Source organism: Crassostrea angulata, chromosome 8, assembly GCF_025612915.1.
Source record: "Crassostrea angulata isolate pt1a10 chromosome 8, ASM2561291v2, whole genome shotgun sequence".
In the NCBI taxonomy this organism is placed as follows: Eukaryota; Metazoa; Mollusca; class Bivalvia; order Ostreida; family Ostreidae; genus Magallana; species Magallana angulata.
Genome location: NC_069118.1, coordinates 26252278 through 26278232, shown reverse-complemented (window position 1 = coordinate 26278232; position 25955 = coordinate 26252278). Strand labels below are relative to the sequence as shown.

Genomic DNA, 25955 nt, shown 5'->3' with positions numbered 1-25955 from the left:
TCATGCGCAAAGAAAGCTGAAACTTGTGTGGAAGCATCCTCAGGTAGTGTAGATTCGAAGTTGTGACAATTATGACCCATGGAGGTAGGGTAAGGCCACAATGGGGGGTCGAAGTTTTAAAGAGGAATATATAGGTAAATCTTTAAAAATCTTCTTCTAATAAACTCATGAGCCAGGAAAGCTGAATCTTGTGTGGAAGCATCCTCAGGTAGTATAGAATCAAAGTTGTGAAAATCATGATCCCCAAGGGATAGGGTGGGGCTACAATGGAGGGTCGATGTTTTACATAGAACTGTATATAGTTAATCTTTAAAAATCTTCTTCTCAGAAACTATTCAGTCAGAAAAGCTGAAACTTGTTTGGAAGCATTCTCAGGTAGTGTAAATTCCAAGTTGTGAAAATCATGACCCCTTGGGATAGGTTGGGGCCACAATCGGGGGGGGGGGTCAAAGTTTAACATAGGAATATATGGAGTAAATCTTTAAAAATCTTCTTCTCAGAAAGTAATCTGCCAGGAAAGCTGAAACTTGAGTGGGAGCATCCTCAGGCAGTGTAGATCCAAAGTTGTGAAAATAATGACACCCCAAGGAGTAGGTGGGGCCACAATGGGGGGGGTCAAAGTTTTACAGAGGAAAATATAGGGTAAATCTTTATAAATTTTCTTCTCAGAAACGAATCAGTCAGGAAAAATAAAACTTGTGTGGGAGCATCATCAGATAGTATTGTTAATTCAAAGATGTGATAATCATGACCCCCCCCCCCCCCGGGAGTACGGTGGGGCCACAATAAGGAATCAAAGTTTTACATAGGACTATATTGAGTAAATTCCTAAAAAATCCTCTTCTCAAACACTACTCCGCAAGGAAAGCTGAAATTTGTGTAGAATTATTCTCAGGTAGTGTAGATTCAACGTTGTGATAATCATGGCCCCTGGGGGTAGGGTGGGGCCACAAAAGTGCGGGGGGTGTCGAATTTTACATAGGATTATATAGAGTAAATCTTTAAAAATCTTCTTCTCAGAAACTAATCAGCTAGGAAAGCTGAAATTTGTATGGAAGCATCCTCAGGTAGTGTAGATTTAAAGTTGTGAAAATAATAACACCCCCAGGAGTAGGGTGGGGCCACAATTGGGGGGGGGGGGTTAAAGTTTTACATAGGAATATGTAGAGTAAATCTTTAAAAATCTTCTTCTCAGAAACTAATCAACCAAATGATTGTTTATAATTGTTAAGACTTTGGCCCCATCACAATTCTTCGGCCTCACAAGAAGGTTCAGAGGTTGATGTAGGTTTATATCTCATAAATAAACAAATGTTAAGGATCTTTTTGAGAACTGCAATACTCAACATATGATATGACTATAAAATCATCCTGTTAGAAAAGGAACTAATGATTATAAACATATATATAATACCCAAGGGGGAATGGACTTTATTTGTACAGGATCTACATGTATCATTGTACATTGTCCAGATAGTTTGTATTATGACTCCATTAAGCTGATTTTATCATACCTATTGTTCCGCAGATGAGCGATGTGGCCAATGGGCCTCTTGTTTTAGGATGTATAACTTTGAAACACATGCCATTATTAGTTTCAGAGCCTTTTGCGTGCACAGGATTGGCTATATTTTTGGAAACAGACAAATAAGTTTTATAACTCTGTACCGGAACATTAAGATATTAAGAAACTGTATTTCTAATATAACCTGAAAATTTGAACGTATTAGGACAATAAACAAGCGAGAATTGTAAGTCCTGAAAAACGTCTAGAAAAAAAAATTACAAACAAATTTAATACAAGGTCTTTAATGGAAAACGGAAGAACTTAGTAAGGAAAATAAACAAAGCAATAACAAGAAGGTCTTCCGTTGGAAATCTTTATTAAATCGAAAAATTACAAGGTTCTGTGAAACGTCATATATCCATAAAATCAAGAACGATAAGCGGGGAACAATGTTTTACGGGTGCTGAGATTTTAGAGTTATTTGTCAGTAAAGCGAAGGCAAACAATCTTACTTTACGTATTTGAAAATTCGTTTATACATGTACATTTACCAAGCTTTGTTAAACATCGTTAAACATGGCCTTTAAAAAACCATGAAGCTGTCAAAAAAGGCTACGACAGATGGCCTTGTGAAACCATCCAGAAACTTTAGCATTATCCAGTTTAATAAATGATTAATATTTAATCAAATCCTGCGTAACACATCAAAATAAACTATCCTTTAGGCTACTTAAAAAATATAAAAAAAAAATTGCAATTCAAATGAATTAGTTTACAATACAAATAAAAATTATACAATGCAACAAGAATTTATGCAATACAAATAAAAAATTAAACAATACAAATGAAATATACACAAAACATATGAAAACATACAGAAAAAATCTATTTAAAAAAATGTAGATCCAAACTAGAGATACTGTGAGAAATTTCACAAATGATACCCCTCTCTAAGAAAAAAATCATAACTCAAGTATTATCCTATTATAGAAAATGATGGATGCTATCTATTTAACCGTTCATATTCTATCAATAACAACTGCTCTATTTTTTTTGGAATTGTCAATGCTAATATGAGTACACAAACCAATTTCTATTTAAATTCCATTTAATTTCAACTTAACTCTAAATGCATGAAGACAATTGCATCCCTTTAATAACAAACGTAACTAAAATCAAACGATAATCCACATGTTAAGCAGTAATTTGACAACTTGAATGTTTGGTATACCGAGCCTGATTTTTTCCCAGATTATTTTGGCATGCAATTTTTTTTTCATCAAAAAAACTTCAGGCCGGGCCATTGTCAAGGGGTGGGTGGGGATGATAATCTAACAATGAATTTTATGTGGCCTGACACAAGCAAGCTTTGTGTCGAATTTTACATTAATTAACACAAGACAGACACAGACAGGAATGAAGATTTTTTTTAATCACCTTGAACTTGCCCTAATGACCTTTAGTCAAGTGACTGACACACCCTCAGGTCATAAGCAATCTTCGTATTAAAAAAACCTTCTAATGTTTCCCCATAAGAAAGATATAGACTGGACACACGTATTATTCTATTTCTGTTAGTGACCTTGACTTTGCCCAAATGACCTTGGGTCAAGGTCATGACAAATCCACGTGTCATAAGCAATCTTTGTGTGAAGTAAGAACTTCCAGGAAGATATGGACCGGACACGAATTTAGCAGGTTTTTTTCAGTGACCTTGACCTTTCCGAAATGACTTTGGGTCAAGGTCATGACACACCATTATGTCATAATCAATGTTTTAGTGAAGTAAATACTTCCAATTATTCTCCATAAGAAATTAATGGACTGGACACGAATTTTAGACGGACAGACGGAGGGAAAGACGAACAATATGATTCCTATATACCCCCCCCCCCCCAAACACCAAACTTTGTTTGCGGGGGGGGGGGGGTATTTTGAAAGTTATAGAATACAATAGAAAATACAAATTGAAATTATCGAATATTGCAACCTTTGACTAGAGACTAAAGAAAAATGTTTTCACTTAATGCCGATATTGGCTGCGCCCAGTACCGGAATCCCAGTCCCAGAAACCGTGATTTCACAATTTGAGTTGGAACTTTGGGGCCTGAACCCTTGTCCTAGAGGTCATGAATTTTACTAAATAGGTAGACGACATCGTAACCAAGGATTTAGTTTTTCTCAAACATATACATGGAAGTACTAAGATTGAATACATTTACAATATATGACCATATAGACCCCAATTTATGGTCTGAACCTCTCACTCAATGGTCATGAATTTCACAATGTTAGTAGAGGGCTGTACTCAAAGCAATATAATTAGAGGTAGACATCCGATTTTGGCGATATGAAGAGTTAAATTCACAGTGGTTTGAAATCTTTATGTTGTAACAAACTGTCATTGAAATGACGGGGTGTTGAAGACCGTCAAATAATTTAACATCTAAATATGCATCGTGTCTACTGACATATTTTACATACACATACCTGGATTACAAACTAGCCAAATTTCTATAAAACTATAGATACACACACAAACATAACTTATGGATTGCTGATTTCCATGTGCAAACACTGCATGCAGTCTTGTTGTTGTCTCCAATTTCTTATACAAAGAAAACAAATATCTTAGTTGCAATTTCTTCCTGTACATAAGGAATCTTGCATATGTGATTATCAGTTATAAAACATTGCATATCTTTGATATCAAGAAAATCAATTTGCTTATATTGCTAGGAAAAAATCTGTCAAATTTAGAAAGGAAAAAAAACTATTACCTTTCTATTTAGAGGGATATTATACCTTCAGTTATAAAATGTTTTACTAATTGATATGTAATCTGAAAATAACATAAATATAATATAAATATGTGTCCCAATAATAGACTTTTTATTCTGTGGATCAGGAATCACATGTTGAAAAAAGGTTAAATTTTAAAAAATAATGAATCGGAAAGCTACATTAAACGGCAATGCAAGTAAATGGCGCATGTATGATAAGGGGTGTGTACAACGTTGAATTAAATGGAATAAATGAATTCTAATTGTTCATTAAAACTACAAATGTAATAATACCAAAAAAATATTATGATATTCATACGGGGTTCATAAAATATTCTCACAGTTATAGTTTTTAAAAGCTATACGTGATTCAATAAGTTCACGGAATTGTGGATGACTTGGTATTCTTAAATTGTACTACAATTTGCAACTTTGTGAGTAAAGTCCTCAAAAAGGTATTTTATAAAATGCAAGAGAGGCATCCTGATCATCCATAATATCCACATTTTAAACTTTAAATAAGTATCTTATATCGTTCAGAGACTCATCACCATCGTCTTCCCATTGTGTATGTTGATCACTGCATTCCATGTCGTTTGCATGAATACTCTTAATTGTTTCTGGTAATATTGTTTCAGGATTGATACTCAAATTCTTTTTGTAATGGTTATCTTCAATTTTATCATCATTCTGGCTGTAAGAATTATCAAACTTTCTATCAATTAAGTCCATCTTATTCATCTGCTGATTTGTCTCGTCAGCTTCAGCAGATTTCGTGAAAAGATTATCTGTATCTCGCGATGCCATAATTGACACACTGTCTGTCAAGAGTTTATCATCAGGAAACCCGTCTTTATTATCGTTCGGTAGATTCTTGTGACCAAATGAATTATTCATTTTCCTATTTTTTTCTAGTTGATCGCCATCATCAAGTTTCTTCTGATTTAAATTGGTGTCGACTGCCGCATTTCCTCCACAAGAAGCAGTACCAATTGCTTTAACCTTTTCATCTGAATCTGTTAATCGTTTTGCATCATGAAAATTGTCATTACAGTCAGTACTATTCTCCTTTCCTAATTGATTTCTGTCTTTTATTTCATCAAGTAGACCACTTTTAAACAGTTTGTTCTGCTCTGCACCATTTTCGAATGCCACTTTTTTTACATCTGAATCTTCGTGTGTTGCTGCACCATTGTCATTTGAAGTTTTAAGTTGACTATTTATATCTTCAATGGACATTTCAGTGGAGATTTCTTCATTTGAATCGTTTATACAATCTTCAGTCCTTTGTTTAGTTGATTCATCTTTTTCTAAGGATGCATTATCTCCCGATTTCTCGAGGTCGTGTATTGTATTCCGTTTTTTTCTCCCCTTTCTTTTTGAACTTTTTATTGATGAGCAAATGTTTGTACCATCTATTTTGGGTTTAGGAAACTCTTCATGAAATAGTTGTGGATTTTCACCAAGAATATAATGTTCTTCATATTTTTTAGAATCTGTACTGATTTCTGCCTTTGTAATTGCGGTGCGGGTTTCAGGTTTGATTGAAATGTCCTTAAAATAGTGATTTTCTTTCTCTGTTGTATGACTTAATCCATTTTCAGAATCCCAACTGCACCACAGAAGTTTGTGCTCTCCTGAATTTAGCAGTTCATGTAATGGTTTATGAAAATCAATTAAAAACTTTGCCTCCGACATAGCCTCTAGGATTTTTTCTTGCCCTTTTCGCTTCAAATGTTTGTTTATTTCCCTTGCTAAATTTGATTCTACTTCAGTACAATCTGGTGTTGTTAAAATGCCTCCTAAGTTACACAGTACTGTAAAACCTAAAGCCAGTATTCTATCTTCCGTTTGTTTTTTGCTTTTGTTTTTTAACAAATGCAGTTTGCAAGAGAACCCGCATAGTATGTGTACCAAATGCTTTAGAAAGAAGTCTGTTTCTGGTTCGGATTTGCTATCATGGCTTATCTTTTTTAATACGGAAATTTTCTTAAGAAATAAATTTTCAACATGGCTCAAACTGTCCAAATAGATTTGTGGTACAACAAACCAACATGTCCTACGATGACTGCGCGCAATAATGTAAAATGCAGTAGTAAGAAACATTTCACAGAACAGCATAAAAAGGTCACATGGAAAAGGAATTGAATTTTCTTTGCTTATCAAGTAGCAGAAATGATCAAATTCACACACGGCTCTTTTAAGCTCAATCCGCACCAATGAATCAAAAAAATGTTTGAAGGAAATCGACAAATCAGAATGTGATATGTGGCATTCGAGTTGCTCGCCTAAAATATCTTTAAAGTCCAATAGGTGTGCCATCAGTAAAAATCTTATGAAATCAGCAATTCCCCTTTCATTCCATGAATTAATGTTCTCCAAATTTTCCTTAAGGTTTCTTTTTATACGGCTCCTGATAAATCCGTAGTCACGGTCTTGTAAAAACGCAGATACATTTTCACACCGTCTGCTGACACTGGTGCTAAGGAAGACTGCACCGTACAGATCCGATAGAAAAATTTCACATTGCTTTTTTACATCGCAAAACAAAAGTTTGCTAAGACAAATTGCAGCTTTAATGGATATGATGTTGAAATGCGTCATCATTTCAATATTGTTCAACCATTCAAAATGTTTTCGTTTTTCAGCAAATGCAGCAATCAGTTTGTTTTTCCAGCATTGGAATTTTGTTTTCAAATATGTTTTGCAATAATGTTCAAGAGCAGGTTTATCGAAATATATTTCAAATTGCTGACATTCTTGCTTTTCTTCGATTATCTTCAAACCAAGCGGAAATTGTCTTGGATATAATTTAAATAAATTCCCTTTATGATAATAAAAGTCAAAAAAAGCACACATTGCATCAAACCTTCCTTGTCCAAATGATGAATCAGGATTTAGGAAAAGTCTTATTTCTGATGCTTTGGCAGTTGGGAGAAATTTTTCAAGATATTGAGTAATTTTTTCTAGTATATCTCCCTTTGATAAATTGCATTTTGTTATCATCCAATCTATGCATTCAATCTGAACGAACATTCCGCGGTGCCTGTCATTTTGAAGCAATTCAAAAGCATTCCCAATATGCTGTTCCAAATGCATCAACTGACCAATCAATAAATGTGCTTTTGCAACAGTAACTGAATTTGAATGATTATGAATTATTTGCTTTAATTTCTCCTCGATTTCGTCGAGGTTTTTCTTATCTTTCTTATGAAGAGCAATCTGACTCATAATTAATATGCACTGAAACCTTTTGTCTTTGTTTCTTTGAGTGTTGTCTTTCAGGATATGCAATGCATTCTGTACTGCTCCACATTGCATGTAAAAATCTACTCTTTTGTCTTCTGTACCTGCAATAATTATCAATCATTTAAAGTTATTTGGTCCGATTTTATGCGAAACTATATGTAGTCGCTTTTAAACTTGGGTTTGTTTCATAATTATATTTTATCATTCAAAGATCTCTTTTTGCTTCAAATACTAGTAATCCGACAACTGAACTGCTCAATATGAATATCGATCACAGACGACATGGATGTAAAGCATGTTAAATAACATCCTCACCCTAGTCCGAGGTAATAAGTAACAATTAGCGCACGTGTTCTCCAAAGTAGCTTCATTAGGACAACAGATGGGCGTTAAAAGATTAACTCATGAAGTTAAGCAATTTCGGTCATAATTGGTTGTTAATTAATAATTGTGTTTTATCATATTCAAGATTATCATTTTTAACTGATGTTGAAATAACCACAAGAAACAGGAAACTTATGCCCCGATAATGCACTAATCTATTAATGACAACTGTTATGGCGACCAACACGGAGATGGTGAATACACAGTTCAATCTTTACGGTGAATTGTCTGGATAATTGTGAGATTAAAATCACAGTAATGTTTAATACCGTAACACTAACCTTTGGGCCAATTCAGTTCAAATGCTTCATCAAAGAAGTTGTATTTCAAGTACATAACAAATCGCTCATTTTGACATTCAATGTTTTTTGCAAACTTCAAAAACTGTGCATTATTCTGCATTTTCCCAAAGCAATCGGCAGCCTTTGCACAAATCTTTGAATCCGAGTCAAGCGATTCCGGGATTTTGTCCTTAAAAATAAAACAAAAAAATATCAGAAACTGTTAAATATTAAATATTACACCATGGATCGTCTAAATAAATTTAAAACTAGTACTCAAAATATTTTTGCAAATCAGGTTTTTTTTTATGAAAATTGTAATCATATTTGTTTATCCAGATTGACACATGAAAAGATATAAATTTACAGGGAAGTGACAATACCATAAAACTTTGATTTTCATGTACATGTGACACCCTATCTCACGGCTGGTTTGTATTTGTTTTGGGCATATATAATATCAAACAATCATTTTCGCTTTGTCGTAGAAATTCTATGATGAAACAAAAAAAAACCTAACAGATCCACCGCTGAGCTATGACCAAAACCTAACTTATTGAAATAGTTTATATAAAAAAAAACTCTTATTGTTTGTAATTTTATTAACTATCAATTTAATTTGTACAATAATCTTGTATATACATTTGTTTAAAAATCAGATTTGATTTTATGTAAATGTATGTTGATCTGTATTTATGATTAACTAAAGCTGTTTTCTTCAAACAATTAAACAAATGAAATAATATCCATGCATGTACATGAGAGCATGTACATATCATGTATATGTGTATTTCAAAACAACCAGACACAAAGTAGAAGCATTCATTAAAATATTTTTAGACAATCAAAAGACTTTAGATAAATAACTTTAAAAATAACTTTAAAAGAAAAATGTTTATTAGGGTCCCAAACTCTTTATACTGTGAACAAACTAAATTTTGTGGAGGCCAGTTTTCGTTGTTTGTGGGTTTTTGCTTATTCGTAGGAATGTAATTTCGTGGTTGCATGGGTTTTCAATTTCAGTTTGATTGACAATTAACACATAAAGAACAACTCAGGAAATTAGAATTATTCAAAATATGGAATTGCATTGGTTAGTAACTATCCTTTTCTTTTATATATATGCAGCATAATTACTTCTCATCTGGTACACTGGGCAATGCCAGAAAGAGGGAAAAATTTTCAACGAATATTGATAATGGAGATTTATGAATAACATATTATAATGACTTCAAATCACGTGCTTATAAACAAAAATGATATAAAAAATGATATAAAAAACAAAATGATAGTTATGTTTATCAATACAATATGGTCTTTTAAACATATGTGCAATAAGAACCCACACCCTAATGCTCTATTTGTCAAAGTAACTTTTTTTTTAAAAAGAAAGTGATTAATTTGATTGGAATTTGAAAAGATGATTAAAGAAGGTTTGAAGGTAGGGGTCATTTTTTAGTTTATATTAATCTGTTTAAGAAGAAGAGCTCTATATCATAAAATTGGAAGATAACCAAAGTAAAGTGATAAAATTTGCGGATTTTTTCTCTTGTCAGAGGTAAATACATCATAATCTATAATTTTAAGTAGATCCGATAGTTCTTTTGTTGACCAGCGATCCTTCCTAAGTTGAAACGACTCAAATTATTAAACATAGCGTTTGAGAAATTATTGTCTGTCAGCTCGTTTGTTCAAAATCACCGTACAATGAACTTTATTTACAAGAAAACGAAACTTAAAAATGTTTCTGTAAGAGACAATCTTTGATAATAGTAAAGGGTCAACTTGTGTGAAAAAATGACAAGAAATTGAAATAAATTTTTCAATCTTATTGTCTTTTATTGTTTTTTTATGGACCGACATATCAAAAATGCAAATGCTCATCGAACTTTTAGACATCAGTAACTATAACTAAATTAATAAAATATTCCTAATCTAATATTCACTAATAAAGAACCAGGTTGTTTGACAAAAAATATTAAAAACATAGAAAAAAATGCTCAATTCTTGACTTGACAAGAAAAAGAAACCAAGAGAGGACAAAAATGTTTGAAGAATGTTAAACTAAAAGAAAAATAACTTCATGTCGTGAGGTATACCGGTCAATTAACTTGAAACAAACTCAACTTTTCCATCTTATTTCATCTTGTTTACGCCCCTGATAGTATAGCGGAAAAAACAGTTTCCAACCTCTTGAAAAATATGTGTCAAAGTTATTTTGTCTGAAAACTTTGGTGATGCATAGAACCAATGAACATGTAAATCTGATGCACTTAATAGACCACGATTTTGTCACTGCAAATAAGGACTACTGATGTGTTTTTTTTATATATGGATATTGTCTAATAACTTGGTGTACCTGGAAAACTTATAGCTTCGGATTTTGGCATCACGCATGAAAGAGACAAACAATGTACATGTTTATTTTGAGTAACTTGAATATTCTTTGTTAGACATGGAAAATAAATTTAAAAACCCACCGTGGACCGAAAATTCAAGTTGCATTTTCCCGAGTTGATTGATTAAATGTAATTAAGAAGAATTTGATAATCGTGGTCATTTTTAGTCTGTATTGATCTCCTTTAAAAGGAAAGCTCTCTCTCTCTCTCTCTCTCTCTCTCTCTCTCTCTCTCTCTCTCTCTCTCTCTCTCTCTCTCTCTCTTAGATTATAAGAAAATGCCCAAATTGAAAAGGTAAAATATATGGAGTCTTCCTTCACAAGTTGATGGCTTAAGAAATAATATCTTAAAATTTAACGAAGATCTTATTGCTAATTTGTTGACCACACAGCCACATTAACAGAATCATTCATTATTCTTAATGTAGGATAGAAACAATCCTTTTGATACAAGATTCCCAATATTGGACAAAGCTTTGTCGAGTCCTATACCGTGAATTCTGGCACCGATGTGGAATGTCCCTATCTCATACGAGTATACTGTATAATGAATTATTGTTTTTCGACAATTTATTTTACATACAGAAACAACGTCTGGCAACTCTCTGTTATGACGTTGAAAATTTAGTTTCGGTATATCATTCCGCGTGTTACATATAGTGCAAGTCAAGAGGAGAGCATACGACAATTTTGTTTAACGAATATATGTTAAAGGGCGATATTCAGTATAATATATTTCTCGCCCCTAATATTAAAGTTTTATTAAAAGCTTTAAAGTTAAAGTGGAAGATAGTTGAATTCATATTGAAAAAAGTTTTTAAAAATAATCACTTCAGTGACGTCATTAAAAATAAAAGATGTCATGAAGATTGTTTAATGTTGATAAATTATTGTTTTAGTAACAAAATATGGATGTTTTCCGAAGGATATTATACTAGAAAACATCGAGCACAGGCTTGCTCAATTACCATTTTTAAGTATGCTGAATAACAGCATAAGTAAAAATCGTATTTCAGCTGAACTGCGCTTAATGTTTCCAAATGCAATATATTTTTTTAAAAAGACAATATTTTGTGATAGGATGGTATTTAACTTTCAGTAATTTAAAAATATTCTGGTAATTTAGAAAAAGATAGCTTGAAAATCTGGTAAAGAAAGGGTTAGTGAATTGGAATAGATTCTGCTGAGGTAGATAGTGTAGGGAATGTGATAATTGTGTCAGAGGTACACTGGTCCTGGTTTCACCAAGTCCCCATTACAACAATCCTTAATTGGTTGGCCTTTAGACCAAATTGGAACAAATATTGTTGGTCATTGCCCTATAACAGGCAATGAGAGTAAATAAATCATATTCATTTGTTTGCAAAATTGCCGACATTAGGTCATTTAGCTTACGTCATAGATCATCAGCTAATGAACAATGATGACTAATTCCAAAATTAAAGCTAAAGGCATCCTCTTTACAATGATTTATCAAGATTTTTTTTATAGGATACTATCTAAAAATGGTTAAAATTGAAGGCGGATATTTGACCATATTAAATATAGTCCTTTTTATAAGTAAACAAAACAATTACTTCACGGATTTTAATATTCTATCATTAAAAATTTCTTACGCAGACAATATCTGTTTACTTTTTTCGGTGTTGTATTATACAGTGTAAGATTGAAAAATCTCAGAACCTAAAATATACAAGAAATAATTTAATTCTGGTTGTAACGCGGCATTTGATTGGATAGAAAAATTAAGTTAAATTTGTATAACCTGGCATGAGTTTTACTAAGCTTCTTAAGTTTAAGATTTCATCGTAACCGTAAGTTACGATGAATATCTGTTTTACCAAACTTCTTAACTTTAAGTTACGTCAAAAATATCGTCGTAACTTACGACAGCCTATGGGCTACTCTAAGTTAAGAATGTTTCGTATTTTTCTAAATAAATGAATAAAAATGGCCGCCTGCTTATTGTTTATTGAAGTTTTGAGAGAAAATGAAGACAAGGCATTGCGTCGTGAACGCGTTTTCAGAGACAGGAGTCAAGTTCTTTTAAAATATGTTGACCGACAGCGAGCTAATTGGGCGATATAGGTTTCCAAGGCGAGTTATTCTGCAGCTGACAGACGATGTCAAAGACCACATACAACCACAACCTTTGAGGTCGCATGCCATTCCAGCTCACATCCAGATAATTTTATGGATATGACCTTTAAAAAAAATAATAGAGGAAATTCTAAATGAAGCTGGACTTATAAAGCATCCTATCAATCAAATTCTTACAAAATATTAATATCATAAAACATCACACTCATGATATTGATAAAAACAAATACACTTACTATGTTGGTTATGTTCAAAGAATGATTCCGAATGATATCCTTACAAACATTTCTATTTGTCCACTATTTTGAAAGAAGGATTAAGAGTAAACAAAAGGGCCACAACTGTATTATTACTTCATCGAGTTGTTCCCCTTTAACAAGATTGTGTGTGAACCATACAAATTTAAAATAAAATTTAAAATAAATATTGCCTAAAAGATATATAAATAATTTTTTGATTTATTGTGTAAAATTCATATCATTTCTTGTTGACAGTCAAGTATAGTTAGAATATATTTCCATACCCATACTAAGCAATATTATAGTTCAAGTATTTATCATAATATAGCAAAATGGTGATCAAGGAAATAAATGAATACATTATTAAAGAATTAAAGAAATAAAAGAAGGTTTTTTTGTCATGGTTTTTTTTTTAACTAAATGAATAGACCTATAAAATTGTGTTAAGCCTAATGGGGTAGCCGATATAAATGTATATGACACTTTTATCCGCTACTTGTGTTAATGTCTGGTTAAAAAATTCTGAACCTTTTCGCCCCCCCCCCCCCCCACCCTCCCCCGCATCAAATAATGTGTTTTATCTTTGAAAAGTCTTTATTTCATTTAATTATTAGTACATGTATTGTAACCAGGTCTTGATGCAGATGACATAATAACACCAAGTCGATTTTATAGGGTTCGATTCCTTTTTCAATAAATTGTAGGAATATGGTAATTGCAGGAAATCACAATAGAACAACACATACATAAAACATATAAGTACACGACAAAGACAATACAAACACAAACATCGCACAGACATTGACATAAAACATATATTTACTTAAGTCACCTATTAATATTATCAGCAAAGAGCGATAATTTGATAATTTATATTTAAACTATAAATTCCAAATGATCAGAAATATTTACGGTAATAAATATCAATAAACCCATTTACAGCAATGACAGAAACATATAGTTACCAATTTATGGAACTGAGTGCAGGTCCTATTTACTGGATTTCATATCATGAATCGATCACCATATTCAGTATACAATGAATATCGTAAATTAATTTTACTCCATTTAATTATATTCCTTTTTAGCTCACCTGAGCTGAAAGCTCAAGTGAGCTATTCTGATCACTTTTTGTCGGTCGTCCGTCTGTCCGTCCGTCCGTCCGTCCGTCCGTCTGTCCGTCTGTCTGTCCGTCTGTAAACTTTTTACATTTTGAACTTCTTCTCTAAAACCGCTTATCCAATTTCAACCAAATTTGGCACAAAGCATCCTTATGGGAGGGCGAATATAAATTGCAGAAATAAAAGTCTGATCTGTATTCAAAGCGGAGAAAACCTTGAAACTGTAGAAAAAGGGGGGTGCATTTTTAAAAATCTTCTTCTCAAGAACTACTGATTCCAATTCAACGTAGTTTAGCATAAATTATCCTTATGGGAAGGAAAATATAAATTGCAAAAATTAATGTCTAATTCTGTTTCAAATCTGAGTTATTACGAAAATAATAATAAAGGAAAGGCGTGTTTCAATCAGTTTAATAGCCTCGGATTCGGCATCCGGTAAAATGGGTAGACAAGACTTGGCCTGGGCAAAACAAAAGATAAGCAGTTATTAATCTGCCAATCTCATTAAAATTTCAGGATATTTGATGGACCAGTATATTTGTATTTGCTGTAAATATTGCTGCAAAATAATGCGTATTTGGAATTGACGATTGCCGATCTGCCCCGGCTTTTATTTTGCCACGGCCCGGTTTTGCTTACCCATTTTACCAAGACTCGTATTCCATACTTCTAAAACGAGGTTCTTTGTTTAAAGCAGCCATGAAATTATACGAAAAAGGGTCGATCTGACTATGATGAATTTGCTTGTTGTGCAACAGTTCGCGTATGAAGGGAAATTTTTGAAACATGAAAAATATATTGGTGCCGATTTTGTGAAGTAAATTGAGGCTAAATATTTCAATGCGTTGACAGTTTTCACACATGACATTGATGTTAGCTTGTTCTGATTTTCGTTTCGTTTTCATTATTTATGCTTTGTAACCTGGAAACTGTCGTCTGTATTTCGTGATTTTTACGTATCAAATCAAACAGAGACTTCGGTAAATCAAACAGTTACGTTAACTGTTTACCTGCGCAAATTAAGCAAAATCTGATGTAGGAGTACTGAAATACAATTCATTCTATCGGTAATTCGGCATTATTTTTTGCGTAATGGTAGATTAATGCAATAGGTTTTTGTTGAGATGCTCGGCATTTTCTCTAGTTTATTCAGTTTAAATAGAGTTTGATATCGCTTACGGAAATATGTAGGTATATACATGTATATATATGATTCATTTCGAAAAAATAAATTGTGTTCTTTATTTGTTATACATGAAGTGCATGTTTCTTGTGTTTAATTGTTAACAATCTCTATTTACTAACCATTTTTGGGTGTTTGCTTCGAATTATAAGCAAGATACAGAGATTTGCTAACAATTCTATGTTTGTACACAGATCTTAAAAGCTAACGATTAAATCAAAGTACTGATAGTACTGAAAAGCGCTAACCCAGCTTCTGTATGTATATAACAGATATATGTATATAGCATTTCAGCTTCTGTATACGCACTATATTTCCTCATCACTGCATGACAGTCCCTGCAATGATGTATGTAAGCCCCGTACATTAATTTCACAATAACCCGTAAATTAGATTCACAATAGCCCGTGCAGTTATGTGCATAAACCCCTGAAACTGGTTCCCTAACCAGTTTAAATGATGTATACTTTTGCTTAGAGGGGGCGGTTATTCGATGCACCGGAAGTTGAAGTCTAACGACAATAAAGGGCTGAGCTATGCTTAGCGCTTTAAAAAGTAAAAAAAATTGTCAATATTTATTACGAAAATTTTCAAAATCTGTTCTTCCAGAAACCAACTTATTGAATTGTAAACTTAACCTTTTTAGCTCACCTGAGAATGCGGCCACAATGGGGGGTCGAAGTTTAACAAATGAATATATAGAGTAAATCTTTAGAAATCCTCTTCTCAGAAACTAATCGGCCAGGAAAGCTGAAACTTGTGTGGAAGCATCCTCAGGTAGTGTAGATTCAAAGATGTGAAAATCATGACCCCTGGGGATAGGGTGGGGCCACAATGGGAGATCGACGTTTTACATAGGAATATACACAGTTAATCTTTAAAAATCTTCTTCTCAGAAACTAATCAGCCAGGAAAGCTGACACTTGTGTGGATGCATCCTCAGGTAGTGTAAATTCAAAGTTGTAAAAATCATGACCCCCAGGGGTAGGGTTGGGCCACAATGGGGGATCGAAGTTTAACATAGGAATATATACAGTAAATCTTTAAAAATCTTCTTCTCAGTAACTAATTCGAAGGCAAAGCTGGAACTTGTGTGGAAGCATCCTCAGGTAGTGAAGATTCAAAGTTGTGAAAATCATGACCCCTGGGGGTAAGTTGGGGCCACAATGGGGGATTGAAGTTAAACATATGATTATATACAGTAAATCTTTAAAAATCTTCTTCTCAGAAACTAATTAGCCAGGAAAGCTAAAACTTGTGTGGAAGCATCCTCAGTTGGTGTAGATTCAAATTTGTGAAAAGCAAGACCCCTGGGGGTAGGTTTGGGCCACAATGGGAGGTCGATGTTTTACATAGGAATAAACAGAGTCATCTTTAAAAATCTTCTTATCAGAAACTAATCAGCCAGGAAAGCTGGAACTTGTGTGAAAGCATCCTCAGGTAGTGTAGATTCAAAGTTGTGAAAATAATGATCCCCAGGGGTAGGGTGGGGCCACAATGGGGGGGGGGTCAAAGTTTAACAAAGGAATTTATAGGGTAAATCTTTAAAAATCTTCTCAGAAACTAATCAGCCAGATGATTCTTTATAATTGTTAAGACTTTGGCCCCAGGACAATTCTTTGGCCTCACGAGAAGGTTGAGAGTTTACTGTACGTTTATATCCCATATATAAACTATTGTTAGGGATCTTTTTGAGAACTGCAATACTCAACACATGATATGACTATAAAATCATCCTGTTAGAAAAGGGACTAATGATTATAAACATAAGAATATCCAGGGGAAAATGGATTTTATTTATACAGAATTTACATGAATTATTGTATATTGTCCAGATAGTTTGTATTATGACTCCATTGAGCTGATTTTATCATACCTATTGTTCCTCAGGTGAGCGATGTGGCCCATGGGCCTCTTGTTTCACTATAACTTCTATCAACTTTGTAACTCATGTGCTGTATTTATTATTTGTGTTAAAATGTTATTCTTCATGCAATCTCCTATGGGAGGAAATAAAGATAATTAGAATGAATGAATGAACAGTCTGGGCAATTTAATGAATAAAACATTTACATGTAGCTTTTCATGATAATTCATTACAAAGTTACACACATATACTTTATTAAAAACATTCACTCTCCACACTCATACGGGTTAAACATATTTATTTATCATTTCTTTATATCGTAAACCTATTCTTTCTCCATTGTTCAAAACAGTTTCGCAGAGGATGAAATGTAAATAGCCGCGAAAACGAAAGTGCCCTCTGCGCTTGCGCAGCGTTCATAACTACGAATATTCACACCTCCGTTATCAGAGAGTTCCATTACGGAAACTTGCGAACGTTTCGTAAGTTAAGGTTACGAATAAAACTTACGAACACGTTAGTAAAACAGAACATTCTTATCTTAAGTTAAAACGTACGAAGTTCTTAAGTAATAATATTTTTGCGTAAGATAAGAAGCTTAGTAAAACTCATGCCTGGTTTACATGTCACAAGACACGTCACAATGCACCAACGTCAAAAACGTACTAATCCGCTTGACGTTACGTTTGAATTTTGAACAGATTAATATCATTTTTAAAAGTAAAACGGACTCAATTTGTACAGCAAATTACAGAAAATTAAATTATAAGGAATGAACTCAATGTCTACCCAAGTTATACTCGTATAACCTGGGTTGGGGCAATTTACTTAAATATTCATGTACACAAAAAACGTAGTACTTCTACACTCACCTCACTTTTCTGGTGTTGCGTAAACTTTTTCAGACTCGCACGAGCAAAATCGAAGCATGCATTATCAACTAATACACTTATTGCTTTTCCAAAATATCCCAAGTATTCAAGACATCGACTTTGATCAAATGGAAGGATGGCTTTTCTGTACATGTCTGCAGCATCATGCATCTAATAATAATTAAACTTATTATACATGTTACCATTGAAATAATAAACCAACATTAGATGTGATCTCTTTGCGAGCAACAAGATATTTTCCAATTTAATGTATCTTAAAAAGGCTATAGGGATAGTTGTTCTTCGCTATCATTTCATAACACTTCTACAAATTCTATTAAACCCTTTCTATGGATTTCAAAAGACATATTTATTCTAACATTTAAAAAAGGTCATTTTGATTAAATCAGATCAACGATTCGCTTTTTTATCATCGGTATAAGGAATCAGAAGGACCCCCGCTTAAGGTTAATCAGCTGAATTTTAATCAGATTGAAAATATCTTGAAACTTTTCCTGAAACTAAGATCTGAAAGTTTCATCGAATTCGGATGAAGCTTTTTTGAGAAAGCGCTATACAAAAAAATAAAAGTATGGGAAAAGAAACAAAAAATATTAAATTAAGGCCTTTCCTTGAAGCAAAAGAACCTAATAATAGAAAAAAAAACAAAAAGAAAACAAGAGGCCAATTGGCCTTAACGGTTACCTGACTAGCATATACATGTACATGTAATCCATACACAAACTTGTCGAGGAGTCTCAAATATGCATTTAATTAATTAGGTTTCATTCTGGAGTTGAAACAATTATAAATTTGTAATGACGATTACCTCCCTGCCTGACATCATTCAAAAAGAACTGTGAAACCTATAATTTTGACAAGAAACTTAAAGATCTGGTCTACAAAATCATGAATTCAGTTTTCCTTTCAAATGTGTGGGAGTAAAGAAAATATTTTTAACATTATATGCAATAACATCTATACATCCATTTTGGCCCTGTCCTAGAGTCAAAACCCATACTCCAGGGGACATGAAAATTAAAATTTCAGTAGAGAACTTTCTGGTTAAAATAATTATAAGTCAGTTTTATATACAGATGTGTGAGAATAGAGAAGAAAATTTTTAAACTTTATATGCATTAGCACTATATTGCCATATTGCCCCCCCCCCCCCCCTCTCATGTCCTGAACCCCTGATCCAGGGGCCATGAATTTCACAGTTTAGGTAGAGGAGTTAGTGGACATCAAAACCATGTATTCCATTTTTTGCCCACATGAGTGGGAGTAGAGAAGAAGATTTTTTTAAGATTTAAATCATTTTTACTAATTGGCCATATTGGCCACACCCTAGAGCCTGAACCCCTATCCCAGGGGTCACGAATTTCACAATTTAGGTAAAGGGCCTCATGGAAATCATAATAATGCATTTAGTTTTTAACAAGTATATATGGGAGTAGAAAGGACATTTTCTTAAATTTAATACATTTTAACTATATGGTCATATTGGCCACACCCTAGAGCCTGAACCCCTGACCTAGGGGTCATGAATTTCACAATTTTGGTAGAGGGTCTCATGGAAATCATAATCATGCATTTAGTTTTCAACAAATGTATATGGGAGTAGAGAAGAAGATTTTCTAAGATTTAATACATTTTAACTATATGGTCATATTGGCCACACCCTAGAGCCAGAACCCCTGACCTAGGGATCATGAATTTCACAATTTTGGTAAAGGGCCTCAAGGAGATCAAAATCATGCATTTAGTTTTTAACAAATATGTATGGGAGTAGAGAAGAAGATTTTCAAAGATTTAATACATTTTAACTATATGGCCATATTGGCCAAACCCTAGAGCCTGAACTACTGACCCAGGGGTCATGAATTTTACAATTTAGGTAGAGGGCTTCAAGGACATCATGATCATGCATTTAGTTTTTAACAAATATATATGGGAGTAGAGAAGAAGATTTTCTAAGATTTAATACATTTTAACTATATGACTATATCGGCCACAACTTGAGCCCGAACCCTTAACCCAGCTCAGGGGTCATGAATTTTACAATTTTGGTAGAGGATTTCATGGACATCATAATCATGCATTTAGTTTTTAACAAATATATGTTAGGAGAGAAGAGGATTTTCAAAGATTTAATACATTTTAACTATATAGCCTAATTGGCCACACCCTAAAGCCTGAACCCCTGAGCCAGGGGGCCATACATTTCACAATTTATGTAGAGGACCTCATGGACATCATAATCATGCATTTAGTTTTTTACAAATATATATGGGAGTAGAGAAGAAGATTTTCTAAGATTTAATACATTTTTACTATATGGCCATATTGGCCTCACCCTAGAGCCAGAACCCCTGACCAAGGGGCCATAAATTTCACAATTTTGGTAGAGGGCTTCATGAACATCATAACTATGCAACCATTTTTTTCCTCACATGTGTGGTAGTAGAGAAGATTTTTGAAAATTTGGCTTTTTTGGGCATATTTGGCCCCACATGAGGCGCCCCGGGGGTGGTAGAGCCATGAATTTCACAATTTAGATTTATCTTACTATAGAGATGCCTCACACCAAAATAAGTAACAATCAGCCTTGTAGTTTTTAAGAAGAACTTATAAATGTAAAATTGTTAACGCACGACGACGGACGAAAACGGATAGCAATAGTCACATGAGTTCACTCAGGTGACCTAACAATAACAAGAAAGTATTCGGGGCCGGTTAAAGAAGCATATGAACAATTTAGCGTCTTATTTTGATTGTAATACACAAAATCGTACCTTTAAATTACTGTTTTTAATCGGACCAAAAAAAATTGTTTCCAATGAAACAGACGTTTTTGCAATAAAATTTGGTAGTTCATTCCTGCCACCTCGGTGCATTATCACGTGATAACTATAAATAGCTTACATATATTCCTTAATATATAATGAAATGGAACAAAACTACCCCGCCGCTTCTACAAATCAATAAACATATAAAGTAAAAGAAAAACATCTGTTTTATAAAAACTAATGCTAAAATTTTATTTGATTTTAATCAAATCGTACTTTGCCCTTTTCTCTGAAAAATTTTCTAACTCTTATAAAGTTTGCACCGAAAACTCGGCATGTTGTAATAAGGCAAAAGATAAGCAAACTCTTGATACATGCTAAATGTAAATATTCAAAATATATGGGGTAGCGTTGTACTAGTAGGGATTTAATATCGTAATAAACAAAGGCAGAAGAAATGATGGTCGAGCAATTAAAGCAAAATTTCATACTTTTTTAGGAAATATTTTATTATCTTCTCTCGTTAAATTCTCAACAAATCACAGTAGAATATGTTATTTAAGTTCTTAGATTCTAAAATTTACACATTTCACTTTCAGTCATACATGTAACATCATCAATGTGTTAATCTACGTAATAAGTCTAATTCATGAAAAACATGTATCTGTTGGATTATTTTGCATATGATTTTGGTCTACGTTTTGATGTTTTAACATTTGAATAAGTATCAAATATTAATATCTAATAACCAAAATTGGTTATTTCGCAGAGTTACATGCATCTTTGATTCCATATGCTTCCTTGTCTACCTTGCGTCCTGTTGAAATGGATGACCTTGACAATAGTGGGAAAAAATGAAGAAAACAACAAAAGCAATATCAAGATCTTCTGTTTAAACGGAAGACGACAGAATTCTGGTATTCGTAAACTGTATGCTTTACAGAAGACCAAAATGGGTGACTCTATGACATGGTTGTACGATTCTAACACTTTTTAAGTAAAGTTTACGTTTAAAGTTTAAATTTATTCAGCTGAGTTGAATACTAGTTTTCTGCGACGCCACAACGCCACTCCAAAAATTGTTCATACAATTTAATAAATTGTGCATCTGACAAAATATATTAAATTTTGGCTTTTAATGTAACGTTTAATAGTTTGAAGTTTTGTCTTAATGGCAAAACTCAATCTTTTTTAATATATGACATGGTAATTTAGATTCCTCAAATAATACTCATTCATTATATAATCTTTCACTAAATGCAGACCTAAACCATTTAAATGCCGATGTGAAGAAGAATAATGACCAATGAAGAAGAACGACCGGGGATCATTTTTCGAGGGTGAAAAATTACCGTTTTCCCTGCAGAAAAAGTGTCATTTCCATAACAAGAGGCCAATGGGGCAACATCGCTCATCTGAGCAACAATGATTTTATGTTGGCGTTCAAAGGATATTGTGCCATATGACCCTTCGGTAGAATAACAAAAGATAAATACTGTAAAGTATTCGGATTTAACACTTATTTTTGCATACTCTCAATTTTTGACATTGTACCTTTATGGAATACCATTTTTACCGAAGATAAGAACATACTATTCAAGCTATAAAAGTATACTTTTGATATAGGGGTAAATTCTTAAATTCCAATTGCCTATATTTTCGTTCTGCCCCCCCCCCCTTCCCGCACTTTATAAAGGAATCAAAAAAATTGAGAGCATATAGGTACATTTTCTTCCTAGCTTACTTGTTAGTTTTTGTATTTTTGTAAAAAAAAAAAAAACATATATATAATAATAGGTATTGTATTTTATTTAAAAAATTCCTATAGATGTGAAGAAGAAAATTGTACCTCAATGCCCTCAAATCAAAAACATCCAAAAATTTAATTGGTCTTCCCTATCATAAACAACTGTTGTTTATCTGATTTAAGCTCTTGCAAGTTTTATAACCTTACTAACTTGATTGATGAATACACTCGAATGAAAAATGTTGTCGAGTGACATGTTAAAGAGGTATTATAATCGATGTATTGACAGGCATACATGTACCACTCTATTTTACTAAGGCCCATCCATTATTTTCATCTTTATTAAAAACAACAAATGAATAAAAACCAGGATAATTTTCAGCTGTAACATTTTCTTAGGAATAGTGATAATGCATTTATCCCCATAACAGAAATGTGTCATAACTATGGAAACTTTTTTAACAGTGTCGTTTTTATTTACTCAAGTCTGAAAATTATAAAAATTGATGTAGATTTGATATTGTTCATCGTATAAAGAGGGGACCCTAGTAAGTAGTTACAGCTTATCATCCTCATTTTTTGTACAAGTATTCAACATTTAGCGAGACATTTCTAATGATCAACCAAATTTTCAGCGTCAATCGTAGAATTATATGCAAGATACAAAGCTCACAATTCTGCTAGGTTTGAGTCATATTTTGTTCATATGAGTTTATTATATCAGCTTAAAATTTTCAACCTTGGTATTTCCTTTTCAGCATTTAAAAAAATGGCCTCATATCTGTGTACTTATATAGAAGTGAGAACAAAGCTCTGTATCTTGCTTACAATTCAAAGCTTAACACTCAAATATGGTAAGTATCTAGAAATTGTAAACAGTTTCACAGAAGAAACATGCACTAAAACAAATAAAGAGCACAATTTATTTTACAAAATGAATCATATATATCCCTACATATTTCCGTCAGCGATATTGAACTCTGTTAAACCTGATTAAACCCGAAAAAATGCTTTGCATCTCAACAAAACACATTGCATTAATCAAGCATTACGCAAAAGATCATATCGAATCACCAAATGAATATAATTAATTGTATTTTAGTACCTGTGAATACATCCGATTTTGCTTCTTCTGCGCAGACAAACAGTCAAGTTACCGAAGTCTGTGTTTGATTTGATACGTAAAAAATTACAAAATACAGGCGACAGTTCCCCAGTTTACAAAGCATAAATAATGAAAGTGAAACGAAATCCAGTCAAGCTTACACCACCGTCAAATGTAAAAACTATAAACGCATTGAAATATTTAACCTCACTTTACTTCACAAAATCGATACCAATGTATCTTGCATGTTTCAAACATTCCCTTTGCATACGAACTGTTGCACAACAAACAAATTCATCTTTGTCAGATCGACACGTTTATCATGCGTCCAACATGGCTACCTCGTTTTTGAAGTATGGAATACTGAACCCAAAGTTATAAACTGATCGAAATACGGCTTTCCTTTATTATTATTTTCGTTATACAGTAATTTCATGCATATCTTTTACAATTTAATGCTATGCTATGGTATGCGATTTTAATGATATGCTATGAGATTTGTATGCTATGCTATGAGATTTGTATGCTATGCTATGAGAAATTGAAATAAAGGGCTTAATGATATGGTATGCTATGATATGCTATGGTATGCTATGAGATTTTAACAAAATCGCCTCCATACACAGAAGAGTTCCCCCCATTTCGAATAAAATAATAAGAAGCCAAAGTTTACCACAAATCTGTCATGTAAACATTTATTTTTTCAAATAAAAACATTTAAAACCGAGTTAAAATAATGCTGTATGCTATGCTATGGTATGCTATCGTATGATATGACGAATGCGATTATATGAGATTGTATGCTATGGTATGAGATTCCAATGCTATGCTATGAGATTTCAATGCTATGCTATGAGATTTCAATGCTATGCTATGCTATGGTGTATGTTGTAAAAGATATGCTTGAACTGACTGTAACCAAGATTTGATACAGAATTAGCCCATACATTTTGCAATTTATATTTCCCATTCTATAAAGATTTATTAATGCTAAATTATTTTGAATTTGACTCAGCGTTAAAGATTTCTAAAAATGCACCCCCTTTTCTTTTTCTACAGTTTCGAGGTTTTTCTCTGCTTTGAATAAAGATCTATCTTTCATTCCTGCAATTTATAATAATAACTCCGAGTTTAATGCAGTATCCCCTTCCCTGAATTTTAATGTTTATTTTCGATTTGAACGTATTAAGATATTTTGATATTTTATGAAAAACCTAATACCTAACTGCAGAAACAATTGCTTACGAAAAAAAATCAGGTTAGCTTTATCTTAAGTCAAATCAATCAAATGTATGATCATTCATTTGTACTAACTAATAAAACAAAGTGCACACATACTGCACGAAAGAAATGCATAGATCGTAGTTAACATTATATAACGGTATTAAACTTTCTTTGAATTTTTGCGATGACGAAGATGGGAAAAAAACAAAAACAAAGGACATACATTGCTAAGTTATGTTTCGTATTTGTAATGAATGTTAATAAGAATACATGTACCTGTTGTGTCCTTTCATAAAAACGTCCCAGACATTTGTATTGTGAGGCAATGCGCAGACACTTTTCAGCTTTCATTGCTTTCTTACATTGAAAAAACAAATGAGCTGCCCTCATTAAATGATATTTTTGGGATTTCTCGTCCATTGATCTACAACACATAAGATTATTTGTTATATTCAGAAGTATATTCTTGCTAGTTAACTATACATACAGTTACAAAGAAACTGTCAATAGAGAGGTTTAGCAAACCAATGTGTACGCGTACGTGTAGAAAGGAAGATATGTGCATTACGTCATCAGTTTTTGTAATAACGAATTTCTACACGTATGTATCCGAATGAGCTTACGTGTAATTGCAAAGTACCCGTAAAGTCAAACTTGTACCTTCTGTTTTCCTTTTGGCTATTTATTTTAACAAATATGTTTATTTTTATTAAGCCTGAATATTTAATGCGAATACTGATATCTACAAACATAAATTTTCATTAAAATTTAATTTGATACTAAAATTTTAATACATGTATCTCTACCTCAGGAACATGCAATGGCGCTGTTATCTTATTAATCTGTGATAAATAAGAATATAAAGATATAAACAATGAAGTATAATAAAATTTACATATGCAGAATTCTCAATTTTCGACTGACTTAAATTCTCAGCTTAGTAGGAGAGGATATCTAGAATTACATTTAACATTGACACGTACAGGTACACGTTACAACTGCTAAACAAGAACAATAATGTGAGCTAGTACGCGTAGTTCTTACTTGTAACCTACACGTGCAAGTAAACGTATTCGTTGGTCTGCTAAACCTCTCTAATAATTGAG

The 25955-nt window shown here is 32.9% G+C and overlaps 1 protein-coding gene across 6 annotated transcripts in view; it reads right to left on the bottom strand.

The window, feature by feature from the left end:
- Positions 1–1864: 1864 nt before the first annotated feature.
- Positions 1865–25955, bottom strand: part of LOC128159600 (uncharacterized) — a 46442-nt gene continuing 22351 nt past the window's right edge. For 5 of the 6 annotated variants that reach the window (XM_052822737.1, XM_052822736.1, XM_052822740.1 and 2 more), the window contains 4 exons: positions 25126–25273; positions 17985–18155; positions 8205–8394; positions 1865–7640 (listed from right to left, as the gene is read on the bottom strand). In XM_052822737.1, the coding sequence (XP_052678697.1) occupies positions 4798–7640; positions 8205–8394; positions 17985–18155; positions 25126–25273 (3352 nt within the window). In that variant the 3' untranslated portion in view covers positions 1865–4797. Of the gene's footprint in view, positions 7641–8204; positions 8395–12124; positions 12807–17984; positions 18156–25125; positions 25274–25955 lie in introns of those variants that run through there. The other variant, XM_052822741.1, reaches the window with a different exon arrangement.